The sequence below is a fragment of the Acinonyx jubatus genome, chromosome A3 (genome assembly GCF_027475565.1).
Source record: "Acinonyx jubatus isolate Ajub_Pintada_27869175 chromosome A3, VMU_Ajub_asm_v1.0, whole genome shotgun sequence".
Taxonomy (NCBI): Eukaryota; Metazoa; Chordata; class Mammalia; order Carnivora; family Felidae; genus Acinonyx; species Acinonyx jubatus.
Window position 1 is genome coordinate 72,093,291 of NC_069388.1, and position 20,344 is coordinate 72,113,634.

The following is a 20,344-nucleotide window of genomic DNA, read 5'->3' on the forward strand; positions in this document are numbered from 1 at the left end:
GGACACCTCTAAGACTAACTGGATTTCACTGTGTTCAATTCTGAAAATCTATGCATTTTTTATGAGCCCTGAATGCAAGGACCAACTTGTAATTGGGTAGAAATTCTCTCTTTCTAATATGCCCCTTACTATTGACATTAAGTACCTTAGAATTATTTCTGGACTTTGTCACTATCCCTAATTAATACATACTCTGACTGGAAAGATTTAAAAGGACATTACCTCGACTCTAAAAACATGGCAAAAAAAAACCCCCAAAACCTCCAACTGGTCAAGGAACAATGGATTTTTAAAGCTAAAGCCAAGTCTCTTTGGGGGGAGGGTTGGGGTGTGAAAAGTGGGAAAAAAAAAAAAATGTAGCCAATTCTATTCCCAAACCAGGCAGAAATAGCCTCCACCTGCAGAATTTTAGAAAAGGTCACTATCTTAAAGAAGAGGTGTGATTGTAGAGGCGCCCCTGGATTTGTGCTATTTCTTTGTTTCTCCTCATAGTCACAGACTGGGGTAGAAAGCTGTATAATTGTGAAGACGAGCTGATAGGGCCTTGCAGAAATTCCAATAAAAAGCCAAAAAAATTAATGTACCCTGAGAGCTTCTTTAAAAGACATAAAACTTGAACTGCCATTTTAAATGTGTGGATGCTTGCCATCTAAGGACATATTAATAGAGCTACACAGGTTACAAAGGAAAACACAAAAGGTAGACTTAATAAATGGAAAAAAGACACTGAATACCAGTGCCATGTTTTTTAAAGAACTGATCATTAAAACAATTAAAATTTGTATAGCTAGATAACACAGCACATTTCTTTCCCTTCATAGCATCCGTACACACATTCTATCTTTATCTCCCTCGTCATCCTCAGTGTCACCAATCTCCTCCACGCTCATTGGAAACTAGCTTAGTGGGAGGATCACAGAGGAAATGTGATATGATTACTATAAGCCTTAGCAGAGCTTATAATCTAAAAACAGAGAGAGGAAGCTCCAATCTGTCAATCAAATCACAAAAATACAGAAGCATGCTAATACAGAAGCACAACCAGGCCATCCCAAAAGGTATGGAAAGAGTGAGTAATATTGGTAATGAATAGGAAGCCATTACCAGTCCCCTCTCCCAAAGGTACAGAAAAGAGGCCTTGAGGACACCAGGGTGACTCAGTTGGTTAAGGGTCCAACTCTTGAGCTCAGTCAGGTCTTGATCTCAGGGTAATGAATTTGACCCCCAACTCTGTTAAAAAAAAAAAAAAAGAAGAAGAAAAAAGAAACCTCACACAATTTAAAGCCTGATAACGGTTCAGCGTAAGGACATACCGTTCATTGTGATTCAGAAGACACATTTGTTTATAGTAATCACCTGATGATCATTTAGGACTTGTGGAAAGCATGAAATGTCTCTTCTAATACTGAGCCTAGTAGCTTGAAATGGTTCATGTAACTTCCAAATCCTTGCCTCATACTTACCAGCAGTCCAGGATTGATTGAGGAGGATCTGTTAGTGAAGCCAGGCTCTTCCTTCCTCTGACTCTGCTCCTTCCTCTGGAGAAGGAGTTCCCGGTAGCTTGGGGAATAGTGTCTGGCCCCAGTAAGGGCACTCACAGTTTGGGCATTGGCTAGCATTTGGGGAGCGTTGCCAGATGTAGCAAATAGAAATACAGGAAGTCAAATAAATTTTAATACAAAGTATGTCTCAGGCCATATAAGTGTAAATACATAATTTAAATATTACATGGACCTACAATAAGAAATTACTCATTACTTACCTGAAATTACAGTTTAAGTAGGCTTCCTTTATTTTACCTGGCAACTCTAATGTGGCATTGACCCCAGACTTGGAAATAGTTGATCACATACTTGTGTTTCTTTATCCTCTCATATTGTGGGTCCTCCGTAGACCAGGAAGACACTGTGTTCAACTGATACGTGTTGAGTCTGGTCACCTATATCCTAACCAGCACGAAGCTAGGGTAGAATCGCTGACTCCATATACTCCTCCTATGAATCTGGCTTGTGAGGAGGCAGCAAAGGAAAGACTGACTGCACGGCTTCTTTGGTCTTGAAGGGAAAAAGCAAGTTAACAATTTTGGTTTTCAAATTTAATTGTACATACAAAGTACAATTTTTTTTTCTTGGAAGTAAGTTTTTTTTCTTGGAAAACAACCCAAGTGTCTACATTATAGTAACCATTGGTAATCTTATAAATAATATTTAATACTAAGGGAAAATGTTCACTATATAACAATTGAAAAAAGATCAGAAAATAGGATGTTCATTATCATCCTGGTTTTGTTTTTCAAAAGCACATTTATGTAGAGAAAATGACAGGAAATACACCAAAGGTAGGCCTATAAATTGAGGTGATTTATAAATTTCCTTTATCTATATTTTCTAAGTGTCCTATAACAAGCCTACTACATTTAAAATAGGGAAATAAAGAGGTTAGGATTTTTTAATTATAAAATCATCTTGTGAAAGAATTTTTGAGATTAAATTTATTTTCTACAAATGCTCTTATCTTGGAGGTTTAAATAGAACCCAGTTTTTTTAAGCTGAAAATATAGTCACAAAGCCAAATGGTTCTTTGAATAAATGTCATGAGATTTGTCATAAAATAGACAAGGTTTTTGAGATATAACTGAGAGGCTTCTCCCAGCTCCATGTCTGACACTGGAATGTTAGATCAGTGATTTAATTCATCAACCAGTTGTTGTACATTAAGAAGCTCAGCTATCACTGTTACACATTTCATTCAGTGAGGTCCCTTCAGCATATGATACTTCTAATGTATTGGAGCCTAAATAATATTCTTAAGATCAATTTTGTATTCATCATTACAATGAATGAAATGTTTTGGTGTTTCATCGAAGAAATGAGTCACTTGACATTTGTGTTGTTTTCATACAGCTGATGGAAAATGTCTGGTGTCGGTTGGTTTAGACGATTTTCACAGTATTGTGTTTTGGGACTGGAAAAAGGGAGAAAAGATAGCCACCACAAGGTAAGAAGGTGCTGAGGTCTTGCAGCATCCTGCTGATTATCTCGCTCCAGTAAAGGTCACTAGTTTTCATTTTCTAGGGAGATTTCTTTCATCTTCAAACTCAGATGGAATTCACACAGAAAGCTTAACACCTGAGGGAAAACATACTGCAATATTTCCTGGTGACAAACCTGACTTACAGCAGTTAATGTTTGTTTCAGGGAAATGGAAAATTCTGAAACACTTTCCGGGGAGTTACTTGTCACTTGGGTTTTAGTAATATATGCGCTGTCTTTATCAAAGCTTTTTCCAGCAGTAGAAAAGCAGCTTTTCTCAGACTTGGGCCTTGTCCCTTGTTTTTCTACAGTCTTGCATCTGGTGAAGGAGTGTCAATGTCACTCTAGTCAGAGGTACCATTTGTCATGAAGCTGTCGCATGCTGGAAAAGGAGGCCCCATCGTGTGCATCTGCCACTCGCTTTCAAAGCAGGCAAATTGTTTCCCTAATCTCCCTGTCTTATAAATAGACTTTTCTAAGACCGTCTGCTGTTTATAGACCACCTGTCCTCCGTTACCCCAGGCTCCCTCCCTGCTGAATCAGCCTGAAGTCTCAACACTACTTTCTACTCCTACTTACATAGGGCTTAGCTGTGTGCCCAGCCATGATCAGAGGTCAGCATGGTTGGCAGCCAAGGCCCAGTGATCGAATTTGTTGCCCAAGACAGGTTATCACTTTCCCTCTCCACTAGTTCTTGTCTACATTAACCAATTTCCCTTCTGTCTTTCGGTATAAAATCATTTTTAAGTTAATGGCTTTGAACCCCAGTATTCACTTTGTAAATTAATACTTCCCTTCACAATATTACATAAGAAAAAAAGGGTTTTTTTGCAATTTGATTTAGTAAACGAAAATCTCTCCGTTGCTGGGGACTCAGAGGAGGAGCAGATGGAGCCCTGAGGACTCCAGCTGACTGTCTTAGGAGAAAAAGAAAAGCTTTTCTGATAAGTGCGGTTGAGATTAAATTCTTGGCAGCAAAAGACAGCTCCCAAATCTGCCTGCCCAAGTGGGCCTTCCTGGTATCTGTCAAGTATTCCTCACTGTTCTATCACCCCCAACTGGCACTCGGATTCCGCTCTTAATTAGAACTCTCCTTTCCCTTTAGACTCATGTACTGAATTTTAGTTTAATATTTCTGATAACATACCAATTGCAGTGCAGATTATTGCAGGCAAAGCCTTTGTCTGCATCTCCAAAGCAACAGAAAAGCAATTTTCCTGCTAAAAAAAACCCTGTGCAACCTTCTGTGTCTCCCCTGTTGTATGCCAGAAACATTCATAGAAATGGAAGAAAGAAATTTTTATTAATATGTCAAAGGTATCTATTCGATATGCTTGGTAGTGTCACTTCTATTTAGTTAACACAAAGTGACTTAACATCATTATGTTAGTAACACACTTTATTTGTGGAATTGCTCCCAAGCCTTATGTCACATTCCTAAAACAGGACACCTGCAAAATTGCCCTCCAAGAATATTTTTGCATTGTAATATTAACCAGGGCTCTTTCCAAGAAGGAATGTCAAGGATTGCTAAAGTTCTTTGAAGACTACTAGATTTTAAAATAACAAATAAGTAAATATTTCCATAAATGCCTATTTCCATCACATTTACACATATTTGTATGATCATATAAATATACACATAAATAAAAACCTATTTATGACATTAAGTTACATACTTAAGCAGATAGAAACATTAAAAACTCAGGCATAAGGGTGTCTGGCTGGCTCAGTCAGTAGAGCATGCAACTCTTGATTTGGGGTTTATAAGTTTGAGCCCCATATTGGGTGTAGAGAGTACTAAATATATATATATATATATATTATATATATATATATAATATATATATATTATATATATATATAATATATATATATACATACATACACACACACATACATATATATTTATGTGTGTATATATATATATGTATGTATGTATATACATACACACACACACACACACACACACACACATATATATATATATATATCTTAAAAAGAAAAAAAACTGGGACCTGAAAGAAGTGACAAAGGAAAACAGGTGATACTTTACTGATGGTACCTTACTGGCTTCAAGGAGTCTTCTTGGTTCCTGAGAGGGCTTAATTTCCTCTTAGAAAGGCCAGATCAGTGACACCCCTCCTTTGCACTTTTGTGTGTCAAATCATTGCCAGCGTTGGGCACTAGCAAGGCTTAGCAGTGAGCTTGCTTCTGGCAGCCGGCACTGCTTTGGCCAGACGGTCTTCTACAATAATCCCTATCTCCCAGGATGTGAGAGTTCCCTGTGGAGGGACGGGCAAGTCAGTAGCCATGATGGTGTCACCACCAATGCTGCAGGTGCCCAGTGGGAAGGTGTGCCTCCAGAACAACACTGCACTCTCCAAACCCACCCCTCCGTTGTGAAAATGTTTAATCGAAGCTTCTTTTTTATCAGCTCAGAGAAATTAGAGAAATTCAAGATTGGCATGTAGAGATCTTATTGCACGATCTCTCTGAAACTTGATTAAATCTCTTGGAACAATTTTTTTTTTCCTCTTTGTTAACTTTTATAAAAGATTTCAGTTCCCTCCATTAAAAATGAATTTTTAAGTCTTTTTTTTTCCTTTTGAAGTTTGTTCATGTTTTAGTGTAACCTACAAGTAACCCATTTAATAACCAAAGTCAATCTCTTACGGGCCGTGATTAAATGGCCTAATGTCAGTGTCAGAGATGAATAATGAGATAATCTGGTACCTTTCTTTCCCTTTACTTGCATTTCTAATGCACCAGTAATAGGGCTATGGGGGACAGTGGCTAATTATTCTTGATATGTTTCATCTCAAAAGTTTGAATGCAGTAGATGAAAGATAGAGTTATCAAGGTGCCTAACAAGAATAATTGGGCTGTCAATGTGAAATAACTATGCTACTGGAAAGCCTGGGACACCATGTAGGCCCAGGATGAGCAGGTGTGTATGTACTTCCGTTTTAGCTTTGTTGCTTTATTTATTATAGGTCCCTACCTTTACACACCTTTAGTGAATATGACGAAGCCTCCTGTATACCAAATTGGCACATTTCTTTTCTCACTTTCCTTTTTAAAAATGTGTATTTTTTTTTTTAGAATAACATTTCTTAAAGTAAAAACAGAGAGTTTTCAAAATAGTGTGTGATCCTTACAGAAATTCAAAGTCCAAAAAAGCACTGAGAAGAAAATGAAAATCACAATTACACTGCCCACGACATAGCCAACGTTTTAGCATACATTCTTCGGTAAACATTGGTCTAGTATTTTGATCCATTTTTATTCATAGGTGAGATTGTATAAACACAAAACAGTGTTCATGTCTGTACAGGGAATGTAATTCGTTATACCTGCTCTCAATTTTCCTGTCAGTTTTCTCTAGCATCTTTTCTTTAAAGTTTTTATTAATGATTTGGAATCTGTGGGGATTTTCCTCCAATCAAGAAATCTTTGGATGCTTAAAGTCTCTTAGGGTTATCTGGTTTATTTGTCCTCTTGGTGTTCAGCACATTTTCTCTTCTTACATATCTAAACTTGTATCTCTGTCTCCTACTTGTTTCTAATACTTCCAGTGATGTGTCTTGGCCTTAGTGTCCATGCTTCACTTTGGACTTTGTTACAAACGAAGGGAGAAAGTTCAAAAACCAATTCCTTCTCCTTTCCCTGCCTGTCATTCTGGGGCCCATGCAATGGGTATGGAGATGTCTGTCCTGTTCTTTTAACTTACTGTGGAAAATTTCAAAGTTACGCAGAAGTGGAGGAAACAGCATAATGGACTCCCTTCAGCCCTGTTGATCAACCTACAGATGGTACAGATCTCTCCCCCCTCATTTTTTTTCTCTTATGACTTATTTGCTAAAATATTTTAAAGAAAGTTTAAGACCACTTGTCATTTGACCTGTATATACTTCATTAAGCATTTCTAATTTTAAAAGCATATTTTTATTTTATTATTTAATTGAAGTAGAGTGTACAATATTATGTTAGTTTCAGGTGTACAACATAATGATTTGACATTTATATACATTATGAAATGCTTACCATGATAAGGGTAGTTATCTGTCACCATACAAAATTTTTAAAATATTACTTTGTTTCTTGCTGTCCTTTGCATCGGTGACTTAGTTATTTTGTAACTTTAAGATTGTACTTCTTAGTCCCTTTCAGCTATTTTGCTCATTCCCCACCAGTATGTTTTCTGTATTTATGAATCTTTCTATTTTGTTTGATTTGTTCATTTGCTTTGGTTTTTAGATTCCACATGTGAGTGAAATCATATGGCATTTATCACTGTCTGACTTTTTTCACTTAGCGCAATACCCTTTATGTCCATCTGTGTTGCCACAATGACAAGATTTCATTCTTTTTAATAGCTGAGTAGTATTCCAGTGTGTGTGTGTGTGTGTGTGTATGTGTGTGTGTACACACCACATCTTTTTAATCCATTCATGTATGGATGAACACTTGGGTTGCTTCCATAGCTTGTTTATTCTAAATAAAGCTGCAGTAAACATAGGGGCACATATATCTTTCAGAATTAGTGTTTTCATTTTCTTTGGGTAAATACCCAGTAGTGAAATTACTACATCCTATAATATTTCTGTTTTTAATTTATTGAGGAACCTCCATCCTATTTTGTCAACAGTGGCTGCACCAATTTACATTCCTACCAATGGTGCATAGGTTTCCCTTTTCTCCATATCCTCACCAGTACTTGTTATTTCTTGTCTTTTTGATAGTAGTCATTCTGATGCGTGTGGGGTAATACCTCATTGTGGTTTTGATTTGCATTTTTCTGATAATGAGTGATATAGAACATATTTTCATGTGTCTGTTGGCCACCTGTATGTTTTCTTTGGAAAAATATCTATTCAGGTCTTCTGCCCATTTTTTTTAAAACTTATTTGTTTTGAGAGACACAAAAAGTATGAGAGCGGGGAATGGGCAGAGAGAGGGGAAGAGAGAATCCCGAGCAGGTTCCATGAGGTCAGCACACAGAGCCCAATGCGGAGCTTGAACTCAACAAAACTGCAAGATTATGACCTGAGCCGAAACCAAGAGTTAGATGCTCAACCACCTGAGCCACCCATTCACGCCTGTCCATTTTTTAATGGGATTTTTCTATGGTGTTGAGTTGTATAAGTTCTTTATTCTGGATATTAACCTCTTATTGGATATGTCATTCGCAAATGTCTTCTCCCATTCACTAGGTTGCCTTTTTGTTTTGTTGACAGTTTCCTTTGCTGTGCAAAAGCTTTTTATTTTGGTGTCTTGATAATTTATTTTTGCTTTTGTTTCCCTTGCCTGAGGACACCTATCTAGAAATACGTTATTGAGGTCAGTGTCCAAGACATTACTGCCCATGTTTTATTTTAGGACTTTGATGGTTTCAGGTCTCACATTTCGGTCTTTAATCTATTTGTGTTTACTTTTGTATAAGATATAAGAAATTCCTTTTCGTGTACCTTTCTAATTTCCCCAGCACCTTTCATTCAAAGGCTGTCTTTTATCCATTATAAATTCTTGCCTCCTTTTTCATAAATTAGTTGACCTTATAGGCGTGGATTTGTTTCTAGGCTCCTTATACTGTTCCATTGATTCATGTGTTTGTTTTTGTGCCAGTACCATACTGTTTTGATCACTATAACTTTGTAGTGTATCTTGAAATCTGGGATTTTGATAACCTCCTGTGTTGTTCTTTCCCAATATTTCTTTCGCTATTCAAGGTCTTTGTGGTTCCATACAAACTTTAGGATTATTTGTTGTAGTTCTTTGAAAAGTGCTATTGATATTTTGATAGGGATTGCACTCAATCTTTAAAGTGCTTTGGGTATTATGGTCATTTTAACAATATTAATTCTTCCAATCCATGAGCATCATGTATTTTTCCTTTAGTTTGTGTTGTCTTCAGTTTCTTTCATCAATATCTTACAGTTTTCAGAGTGTAGTTCTTCAACCTCTGTGGTTAAATTTATTTGTAGATATTTTATGCTTTTTGGTGCAATTATAAATGGGATCTTTTTAAATTTCTCTTGCTGCTGTTTTGTTATTGGTGTATAGAAATGCAACAGATTTCTGTGTATTAATTTTGTATTCTGCAACTTTATTAAGCTCATTTATTAGTTCCAATAGTAAGACCATATATGAAACACCCACGGCTAACATCATACTGAATGGTGAAAAACTGAAAGCTTTTCCTCTAAGATCAGGAACAAGACAAGGATGTACACTCTTACCACTTTTATTCAACATAGTACTGGAAATATTAACTGCAGAAATCAGGCAAGAAAAAGAAATAAAAGGCATCCAAATTGGTAAGGCAAAAGTAAAACTGTCACTATTTGCATATGTCATGATTGTATATAGAGAAAACCCTAAAAGACTCCACCAAAGTTTCCTCCATGTCTTCTCTTTGCCAATTAAAGCTGCTGTAAACATCCATACAGATTTTTGTGTGGATATAAGTTTTCACGTCCTTTAAGTAAATACTGAGGAACACAGTTGCAGGGTATCATGGTAAGAATATATTTAGTTTTGAGGGTTTTTTTTGTTTTGTGCGTGTGCGTGTGTGCACACGTGCGAGGTCGGGGGGGGGTGGTTCATTGCTTTTTTTAATCTAAATTTTAGTTAGCTAACATATGGTGCAATATTGGTTTCCAGAGTGGAATTCAATGATTCAACACCTAGTGCTCATCCCGTCAAGTGCCCTCCTTAGTACTCATCACTCATCTAATCCACCTCTCACCCACCACTCTCCATCAACCCTCAGTTTGTTCTCTATTGTTAAGAATTGGTTGTGGTTTGTTTCCCTCTCTCTTCTCCCCTGCCCTTCCCATATGCTCATCTGTTTTGCTTCTTAAATTCCACATATGAATGAAATCACATGGTATTTGTCTTTCTCTGATTGACTTATTTGGCTTAGCATAATACATTCTAGCTCCATCATTCTAGCTGCCATCTAGCTCCAATACATTCTAGCTGCCATCACTTCAAATGGCAAGATTTCATTTTTTGATGGCTGAGTAATATTCCATTGTATATATGTACCATATCTTGTTTATCCATTTAACAGTCAATGGACATTTGAGCTTTCTTCATAGTTTGGCTATTGTTGATAATGCTGCTATAAAAATTGGGGTGCATGTACCCCTTTGAATCTGTATTTTTGTATCTTTTGGGTAAATACCTGGTAGTGCAATTGCTGGATTGTAGGGTAGTTCTATTTTTAACTTTCTGAGGAGCCTCCATACTGTTCCCCAGTGTGATGGTACTAGTTTCCACTTCTACCAACAGTGCAAGAGGTTCCCCTTTGTCTGCATTCTTGCCAACACCTGTTGTTTCTTGTAGTGCTAATTTTAGCCATTCTGACACGTGTGAGGTGGTATCTCATCATGGTTTTGATTTGCATTTCCCCGATTATGAATGATGTGGAGCATGTTTTCTTGCATTTGTTAGCCATCTAGATGTCTTCTTTGGAAAAGTGTCTATCCATGTCTTCTGCCCGCTTCTTTACTAGGTTGATTGTTTTTTGGGTGTTGAGTTTGATAAGTTCTTTATAGATTTTGGATACTAACCCTTTATCAGATATGTGGTTGTAAATATCGTCTCTCATTTCATAGGCTGCCTTTTAGTTTTGTTGAGAATATGTTTAGTTTTGTAAGAAACAGCCTGTCTTCCAAGGTACCTGTACCATTCTGGATTCCCATCAGCAATGTACAAGAGCTCCTATTGCCCCACATCCTCCAGCATTTGGTGGCATACACCAATTACTTTAAAAGTTCATCTTTTCCCCCTTGATTTGAGATCCTATCTTTGTTATATACTACATTTTAATATTCATTTGGGTTTCTTTATACATGTTCTATTTTGCCATTAGTTTATCAATTTGTGCACCAATACCCCACTGTTTTAATTATGGAGGCTTTATAAATTATATTAACATCTAGGAGAGCTACTCTTCCCACTTTTCCTTTTTAGAGTTTTCCTGATGATTACTGCTGGTTTATTCTTCCATGAGAACTTTAAAATCAAGGAGTCTAACCCCAGATTAAAAAGCAAATAAACACCAAAAGCTCTTTTTTTATTGCAATCAAGTTGAAAAAAATTTTTTTAAGTTAGGGAGTATTTACACTTTTATGATTGAATTTTCCAACCAAGAACATGGAATGTATTACCATTTTTTAAGTCTTTTTTTCCATCTTACAGATGTGGAGTTTTGTTTCACTCACTTATGTTTGATACAAATTTCTTGTAAATTTATGCCTTGATTTTTTTGCTGTTTATAGAATCATTTGTTATTACTTTTTGGTTGGTTTTTTTTATATATATTAAGGTTATTGATTGTTTAATTTTATACACTGCAGCTTGACTAAATTATCTTGTTTGTCATTGTTTTTACATTACTTCTTTTGAATTTCCTAGGTAAATAATTATATCATCTGCAAATAGAAATAGTATTACCTCTTCCATTCCAGCTCCTAAGCCTTTAATTTTAAAATCTTACCTAATTGCATTTGTTAATATGTTCAATACAAGGTTAAATAGCAGTGGTAATAATCTTGTTCCTGATTTTATTGGGAATGACATTAAGTAAGAATCTGACTTTGCGTTCACACACACAAAAACACATCTTGAATAAGCTACTGTTTCAGCACTTTATGCTTCTAAAGGATAATGGCGCATAACATATGGAGAGTCAGCCTGTGTATAGTTATTCTTGAATGAATAACTATTCAATGAGAGCCAAGGACTTGAGGGAAATATAAATGTCTAAGAGATAAATCTCCATTAATTCCTACTTTACTGAGTGTGAATTGACTATTTTTAAATCACACATGAGTGTTAGATTTTTGTAAAATAACTTTTCAGTATCTGTGAAATGACATAATTTTTCTTAGGCATGTTAATATGATGAATTGTACTATTTGAGTCCTTCATAATAAACTACCCTTGCATTGAGTCATAAAGTCTGATTGTTTGATGTGCTAGTGGATTTTCTTGGCTAGAATTTTATTCAAGGTATTACTATTTATATTCATTAGAGATATTATTTATATTATCTATATATATATTATTATCTATATATATATATTATTAATTATATAAATATTACTATTTATATTCATTAGAGATATTGGTCAGCTGTGCTCTTTTTGTTAACTGTTTTAATTTACATAATGAAGGTTTTGTCATAATATACCAAAGAAGACCATCAAATAGTCCATTAAATCCATTAAAATCTATTAAGTCCAGTAAATCCTTAAATTCTAAAGTGATTATAGTCTATAGCAAAATTTTCCTGGCGCTATGGAACACCAGGTCTAAAGCTCCAGGTCTACAATCAGTCTTCATTTTTATATTTGTCCGTCTGTATCTTTGGTTATCAACTCATATTTCTGAATGCAGAGCATCCTAAAGTACCTTGAATCAACATACAACATCCTTTCTCTCCCCATTGGTATGAGCCAAGGGCTTCCATTCCTAGTTAATAATTTCTAGCTGAACTTTCATATAACCTAAAGCTATGCTGCCCACAGCAAAGAATATTATATTTGAAGCTTCTCATTAATATGACTCCAGTATCTTCCCCTTTTTCCTATACAAGACCTCTATATCCTGAGAATTACAATCTTATGCTGGTGGCATGAATTTTATCTTGTGGAGACATTCTGATCTATTATAAATACTTTGTTAATGTGTTTAAAACAAACTACTACACTTTGGTAGCAACATTAGAGTAAGAAGAGAGGGCTCAAACGTGCAAAGAAAAGCAAAGCTCGTGATTTTAATATAGACCTCATGTGTATTTTAAACTATTTTCTAATTTACTTGTCCTGTTACATGTGTTTGATGCAAGTTAAACCAAATGTATACTTTTAATAAAACTCTGTATCAGTGCTTCCATGAAAACTGGATTTTTTTTTCTTGTCGGTCTCTTGCAGAGGACATAAGGATAAGATATTTGTGGTAAAGTGTAACCCACACCATGTTGACAAACTGGTTACAGTTGGGATGAAGCACATCAAATTCTGGCAGCAAGCAGGTACTGTTCTTTGGGTTTATCGTTTATGTGGTTGAAGAGCTTTAAAAAAAAAAAAAAAAAAAAAAACCAAAATCCAACTGAAAAAAAGGCCACCACCACTACCGAGCAATTTAAAATTAAAATGTGTCAGGAAGACATGCTATCCCATATTCACTCGGCTACTTGATGTCTAAGTTTTAAAACACTTTATATGCTGCTAAGCATGTTTATCGATAACTAGAAAGCTTTGGGAAATGTTCTACTGTGAAAATAATTACTTTCATAGTCATCTGTTCTGAAAGCAGTCATTGTGTTAGACTACTGAGCAGGAAATAAAATAATCACTTTGATTGGGTGGATAAATTTTTCACTACTTTGAAGGTTCTTTTATTTATCACTGAATTTAACACATGAATTAATCCCTGACACTATACACAGTAGGTGATCCGAATAAATTTTTATGCATCATAATGTTGATAAGGATGAGTAAGTAAGCATGTCAGAACATGCACGCACATTTTATTTTTCTCACTAATAAACCAGACCTGTTATTGGGATTGTGAATTCTTAGTATTGGCTTTGATACCAGGCTTAATCTTACACTGAACAAAACATAAGCAACTGTTCCAGTGCTTTCTACGTTTAAAGAAGAGACAATGGCATCCAACATGTCTGGAGAACCAGCCTGTGCATAGTTTTCTGGAATGGGTATGGGCTTCTCAATGCTAGTTGGGAAGTGCAGGGAAATGTGAACATTGCAAGGACAAATCTGAAGTATGTACCTTTTCCTACACAGTGATTCATTTTCTTACCCTAAAGGTCTTATGATAATAATTGAGGTAAGACATACATAACATGTTTACATTTTACATTCCTGCCAGTGCTGTTTTCATTCTCCTTGGTCAGCATGCATGTAGACTTTCCTAGTTACCCCTGGCACTTAGTCACTCCTTCCTCTGTCTGGCACAGAACTGGCACTGAACCTTGGTTAGCCACATGTCTTGTTGGACCGAGATGGCGTCCTCTCTCCAACCAGAACCTAAATCCATCGAATGAAGAAACTTCTTCTTCTCATCTTTATACCCCATCATCAACCACTGTATCTGCCGCAAAGGAGGGATTCAGTAAACATTGAATTAATGAATGTGTAAATTAATCTTAAAATATTTTTATGATTTTTCTGCCATATTTATACATCTGTACATATGTATATATAATGTAGACACCCTGGGTTTTCACTGAAGACAGTCATTCCAAATGCTCATAGAAGGTGTCAGTTTTTCAAAAAATAATACATATTCTTGGTCCACTTCAGGTGGGGGCTTCACCTCTAAAAGAGGAATTTTTGGAAGTGTTGGAAAATTGGAAACAATGATGTGTGTTTCTTATGGGCGAATGGAAGATCTAGTGTTCTCAGGAGCAGCTACTGGAGATATTTTTATTTGGAAAGATATCTTCCTACTGAAGACAGTGAAAGCTCATGATGGGCCTGTGTTTGCTATGTATGCATTGGATAAGGTATGACATATTTTCATCATTAGCTTTCAAAAATTATAAATTAGTCTTTGGAAGGCCCACGTCAACAGGATGCTTGTTTCTAAAACCAGTCCTATCTGAATTGGGAAGTAGTTGTCATGAATGTAAATGAGTACAAATATTTTTAAAATTTCACTCATTTGTAATTATTTCTTTACATGCAGTTTCTCTCCACTTTATTCACACTCCTTCTTCGTGGCTCTCACCTCTGAAAATCCCTTAAGAAGTGTTGGGATAATGTACACACCCAGTAGCAGATGAGTCCTGAGGAATATTTCAGCACTCTCTTCCCCCTTTGTACGCAATAAGGAAAGACCTCAAAGTACCGATCGGTTCAATTATTATCCTGCTCAGCAATCTGACCAAAAGTCAAGTTGATAACCAGCTTGTTCCTGTGTGGACAGGTTCAGCTTTCACAAGAGTGTTGGAGTGAAAGCTTTTCACTGGCTGTATAAGGGTTTTCCAGAGAAACAGAACCAGTGGGATTACAGATTACACATACACAAAAACCAGATGTACTGTAAGGAGCTGGTCCGTGCAGTTATGGAGACTAAGAAGTCCCACTCTGCCCTCGGCAAGCTGTAGACCCTGGAAAGCTGGTGGTATGATTCACAGCAAGTCCAAAGGCCAGGCAACGAGGGATGCCAGTATTGTAAATCTGTCTGAGGGTGGGAAGAGATGAGATGATTCAGCTCAATCAGTGAGACAGGAAAAACAGGGATGAATTCCCCCTCCTCTGCCTTTTTTATTTGGGCTCTCAAAGAATTATCCAATTCTCACCCACCTTGGGGAAGGCCATCTACTTTATTGACTCCACCAATTCATCGCTTCTCGGCCTTTTGGCTAAGGTCAAGTGTGTTGAGTCCACCAATTCAAATGCTGCTCTCATCTGGAAATACCCTCACAGATATATAGAGAAATAATATTTGATCAGAGCGCCCTCTGACCGATCAAGATGACACAAAATTAATCATCACATCTGCTATATCTCCACTTAAGTTCACCTTTGTCCTGATCTGTCCAGCTACCTTCCTGCCTTGCAGCGATTTTATTTGTTTGTTTTTAAGAAAGATCACACTGTCAGTACTGCTAAAATACTTTGTTCAACCCATTTGCCAGAAAAACCTGTTTTTCAATCACCGCCAGCTTGCTGGTGATACCAGTTTATCTGTATTCTCTGACCTCCAAACAGTGGAGGCCAACAAACCTAAGCCAGTCCTCATTTTGCATTCACCTGTTCCCAGGAGGGAACTTCTGATCCAGGTACAGAAATAGGTCTTCATTAGATGTGCAATTATAATGGTTGTTTTAGTGGTTAAGCTGTTGCTTATTGGCAAATTTGTTTTGGGTGAAAGTGCACATTGGATAAGATAAAGGTAGAATGCAAAATTTGAGCAGGTCTAGAAGTTCATGTGCAATAACTTGTTTAAACTCTTTTACTGCTTGGTAAGTTAGCCTGAAACATCATGGAAAAGATGAGGATGACACAGCATAATAAACCGGATTTAAATTTAATTTGGGAATTAAATCTTCCCTACAAACCTATAATGAGAATACAGAATTTAAGGTAAAAAACTTTAAAATATTATTTCCACGTGAACTTCGCTGAAGTAAAGTAAACTAAGTCTCCAAAAAAACAATTAATTACTGAGTATTTTTCATCCGAAAAAAGGATTTTCCTAAGAGCAGGTTGGTATATGTATTTGCCGGAAAGGAAAACTAGTAAAGCCAAGAAATCATAAGCTTAGAACGAGAATAAAAACCACTGTTCAGTAAAACAAACAAACAAACAAACACTGTTCAGTAAAACAATATGTTAGGCATTTTACTTTCCAGGTTTTATAAAAATTAACCTGGAAATTGATGTTCACTGAACAAAATAGGATAGTTTTGATACATGAACTGCCTAAGTTACTCTTAGTAAATAATGGTGTTCTCTCCTGGAAATAAGTGTTTAATTTTAAAGTATTTAATAATCATTTTTAATTGTAACATTAATTCCAGTTCATTCACTAGGAAGAGATGAGGTACCAGAAACTCTGCCAGGCTTTCAGGCTGGTCCTATTCCCCAGGTACCCACATTGAAGTAGGGGGCTGGGCACAGAATCGGCCATCCATGACCCGGGGTGCCAAGTGCCAACCAAAGGTCTGAGGAAAATGTAAAGAATACACAGTGAGAACATGCTATCCACTGCAGAAGTAGGGGAGTGTGCTTCCAGCCAATATTATATTAATATTCTATGTTACCAAGTTTTTCAGTCTCCTATACTTAGGAAGAAAACACAGACAAAGCTGCTTTTCCCAAGGGGGACCTCTTTTGAGGCCGGGTGGGTAACTTGTCATTTTGATGTATATTTAATTCTTCCCACGTGTGTCTTTGCAGGGTTTTGTAACGGGTGGAAAGGACGGAATTGTGGAGCTCTGGGATGACATGTTTGAAAGATGCTTGAAGACTTATGCCATTAAAAGAGCAGCATTGTCAACTAGCTCAAAAGGTGCCACTCTCAAATACGTAATAGGAATCTTTCTTTTCATAGGAATGGAAAAGATGGTACCAACGTTCTTAGACGGCCATTACCAAATCACTTCTCCTTCTTCTGCATTTAGAGCTCTTAGCCCCTGGTAGAAATATCGAGGGGGATTGCCTAGTATCTGCTTTTGAACTACAAAGACAGAATGTATATAATAATCAGGCTTCTTGTTGTTGTTCTACTAAATATAATATTTGCAATATTAAGTACTGTATTTCCCCCCTCAGGCTTGCTTTTGGAAGATAACCCTTCAATTCGTGCCATTACTTTGGGACATGGGCATATCCTGGTGGGAACAAAAAATGGGGAGATCCTGGAAATTGACAAAAGCGGCCCAATGACACTGCTCGTTCAGGTACAGTTTACAGATTCTAAAGCACAGTTCCCATCAGAGCCGGGACTAGGGTGAGGCAAGGAGGCCGCTTAGGGTTCAGTGTGTAAGTAGGTACTCAGTCTCAGGGTTATGCAACTGCTGTGTTAATTACCTATTGCTGTATAATGAATTGCCACAAATTTAGCAACTTAAAACAATACATGTTTATTTGAAGGTTTTTGTGGGTCAGGAGTCCAAGTGTGGCTTAACTGGGTCCTCTGCTTAAAGTTTCACAAGGTTACAGTAAACAGCTGCAGTCTCATCAGAGGTCCGCCTGAGGAAGGATCTGCCTCCAGGATCACTCATGTTGTTGGCAAAATTCACTTCCTTGTTGTAGGACTGAGGGCTCCATTTCTTAAAAAAAAATTTTAATGTTTATTTATTTTTGAGATAGAGTGCGAGTGGAGGAGGGCAGAGAGAGACACAGAATCCAAAGCAGGCTCCAGGCTCTGAGCTGTTAGCACAGAGCCCAAAGCAGGGCTCAAACTCATGAACCATGAGATCATGACATGAGCCGGGGTCAGACGCTTAACCAACTGAGCCATCCAGCGGCCCCAAGAGTGCTCCATTTCTTGTTGGCTGTTGGCCAAAGGCCACCTTCAGCTCCTAGAGGCTGCACACAACCTTGCCACATGGGATTCCCCAACATGGCTGCTTGCTTCCTTGAGGCCACCAAAAGAAAGAGAAAAAAAAATAGGCAATATGGTCTTATATGACATAATCATATCATCAAATACATGTAATGTTGAACATCCATATCCTTTGCCATATTTTATTGGCTGGCAAATAGCCACAGGTCATGCTACACTCAAAAGGAGGGCTTACGCAGGAGTGAAAACCAGGAGAATCATGAGGGTCACCTCGTGAATGTGTCCATTGCATTCTTTTCCCTGGTCACTGATTATTACTATCCCTACCACATGAAGAGTACATTCCTCTCCCCTAGAGTCCCGAAGAGTGTTATCCCATTACAGTATCTGTTCAAAGTCCGTAACCTCATTGTCTAAATCAAGTCCAGCTATGGACGAGGCTTTTTAGGTATATTTCTTCTCAATCTAGAAAACTGTCAGAAAAAATTATTTTCTCGACTCACGCCAAATCTCCAAGTGTCTCCTTAGATTTTATGCCTCAGTCTAGTCTCAGTCTTGAGGCATGTAAATGTATGACCTACTTCTTACCCTCCCTCTCCCCTTAAGAATTATATTCAGGTAAAATCACATTAAAATAAACATCAACAGAGTCTTCAAAGATCAGTGAAGTGAAAAAATCTCACTTCAGGGGGTGGGAGTGTGTGGAGATGACAGATAGTCCTGCCCAATTTGGTGATGGATGGACCTTATTTATGGGTGGAAGAGGCTCGTGGAAGAGGGTGGGGGTACATTCAGAAGGTGGAGTGAAAAAAAATATGCACTGTTTATATAAGTTTCAGGATTTCTGTGGGTCCAGTGGAGGAGCTCCATCTCTGTCTCCTACAAGCTTGCTATGTTAGAGATGAACCCCAAAATCCCACTGAGAATGGCCCTCTGATTTGCTGCACCTTGGAGACAGGTGTGCACACATAACCATGGTTTAGAACACTGTGAGGTTTTAAAAATGCATGTACCCAAGCCCCACTCAGTATGTCCCGAATAAGAATGTGTTTAAAAAAGAATTCCGTGTTAAAAACAAACCTCCAAAGCTCTGTCGCTGATTGTGCTTCGGAGACAGGATTGAGAATGTGCTGGAGGTACATCCAGGAGGTGTCACTTCTCTGTTCTCCAGCTGATCTTGATTTTGTTTCCTTCCCAATGAATCTCTTTTTCTTTCTGGCCATGACTTCTTATTGAATTTTATTGAAAAGTGACTATTTCTTTCTAATGCCCGAGTGTTTGAACTTTAATTTGTTTGCACACATGCTATATTGCTAAATATTTGTTCACATCCTTACTATTTTATGACTTAAACAATACTGTAAGATTTAAATTCTGTTTTCTAATTTAAAAAATATTACAGTTGAGCTTAATTTCATTTAAATATCTTTTAAACTTGAAAATAGAAGCTTTTAGCCTTTCATTCTCTATAATTCTGTTCTTTCCCCTCTTTGTTTCTGTTGCTCTAATAATAAAAGCAGCCACGAGTACCACTTATTGAGTGCCTACTATGTGTCAGGCAATACTGTTGCACAGAATTTATTTCTCCACAACAGATTTGCTCAGTTGAAATTGTTTAAAAGATGAGGGACCCACTGCCCAGTAAATTGTCCACATCCATGTGCTAAGAACTATAGAGCTGGATTTCAAACCAAGGTTTGTCAGATACCAGAGCCTTTCCTTTTGCACTACACCGGGCTGTTCTCCAAATGTCTCAGCATGGAGACTGCCAGAGAGCCATGCAGAAGGCGTGGCCTCCTGATCCATGGGCAGGCAGTAATGCTGGTGGAACCTTCAGAAAAAATGTTGGTTACCACCATCTTGTCTCCTTACGCTTGTACCATTCTTTTCCTTTTCTGTCAGCATCTCTCTTTCCTCTTCTTGTCTATCACTCCTTTGCCATTTCCTCCTAAGCAGAACTAAGTAGTTCAATTCAATCAGTGTTTGTTGGGCTCCTGCTGAGATCAGCCTTGTGCTACATGCTGTACACAGTGGAATAGGGCTTCCTATCCTCTTGGGGCTCACAGGCCTGCTCTGAGAGAGGTTGGACACTGAGGGAAAGTTAAGGAACAGGAAGCATGATTAAGACCATCAACTACCCTGCTGTGGGAAGATGTCAGAACCACTTTGCCAGTTTCAATAACATGGCAACTCAATGTCACTTGAAATAGATTCCTTATTTTTTTTAAGAGAAGGCAGTCTGGGTTGGGGGAGAG

At 37.3% G+C, this 20,344-nt stretch overlaps 1 protein-coding gene across 7 annotated transcripts in view; it reads left to right on the plus strand.

Annotated features, from left to right (window-relative positions):
* The window catches only part of EML6 (EMAP like 6), a 271,245-nt gene that overhangs the window by 176,802 nt on the left and 74,099 nt on the right, over window positions 1-20,344 (plus strand). For all 7 annotated transcript variants that reach the window (XR_008289307.1, XR_008289308.1, XR_008289309.1 and 4 more), the window contains exons 17-21: window positions 2,904-2,997; window positions 12,980-13,080; window positions 14,375-14,577; window positions 16,979-17,090; window positions 17,354-17,481. Coding sequence is in view for 4 of the 7 variants with exons in the window: in XM_027072439.2 (XP_026928240.1) it covers window positions 2,904-2,997; window positions 12,980-13,080; window positions 14,375-14,577; window positions 16,979-17,090; window positions 17,354-17,481 (638 nt within the window). In the remaining 3 variants the exon portion in view is untranslated. The remainder of the gene's footprint in view (window positions 1-2,903; window positions 2,998-12,979; window positions 13,081-14,374; window positions 14,578-16,978; window positions 17,091-17,353; window positions 17,482-20,344) is intronic.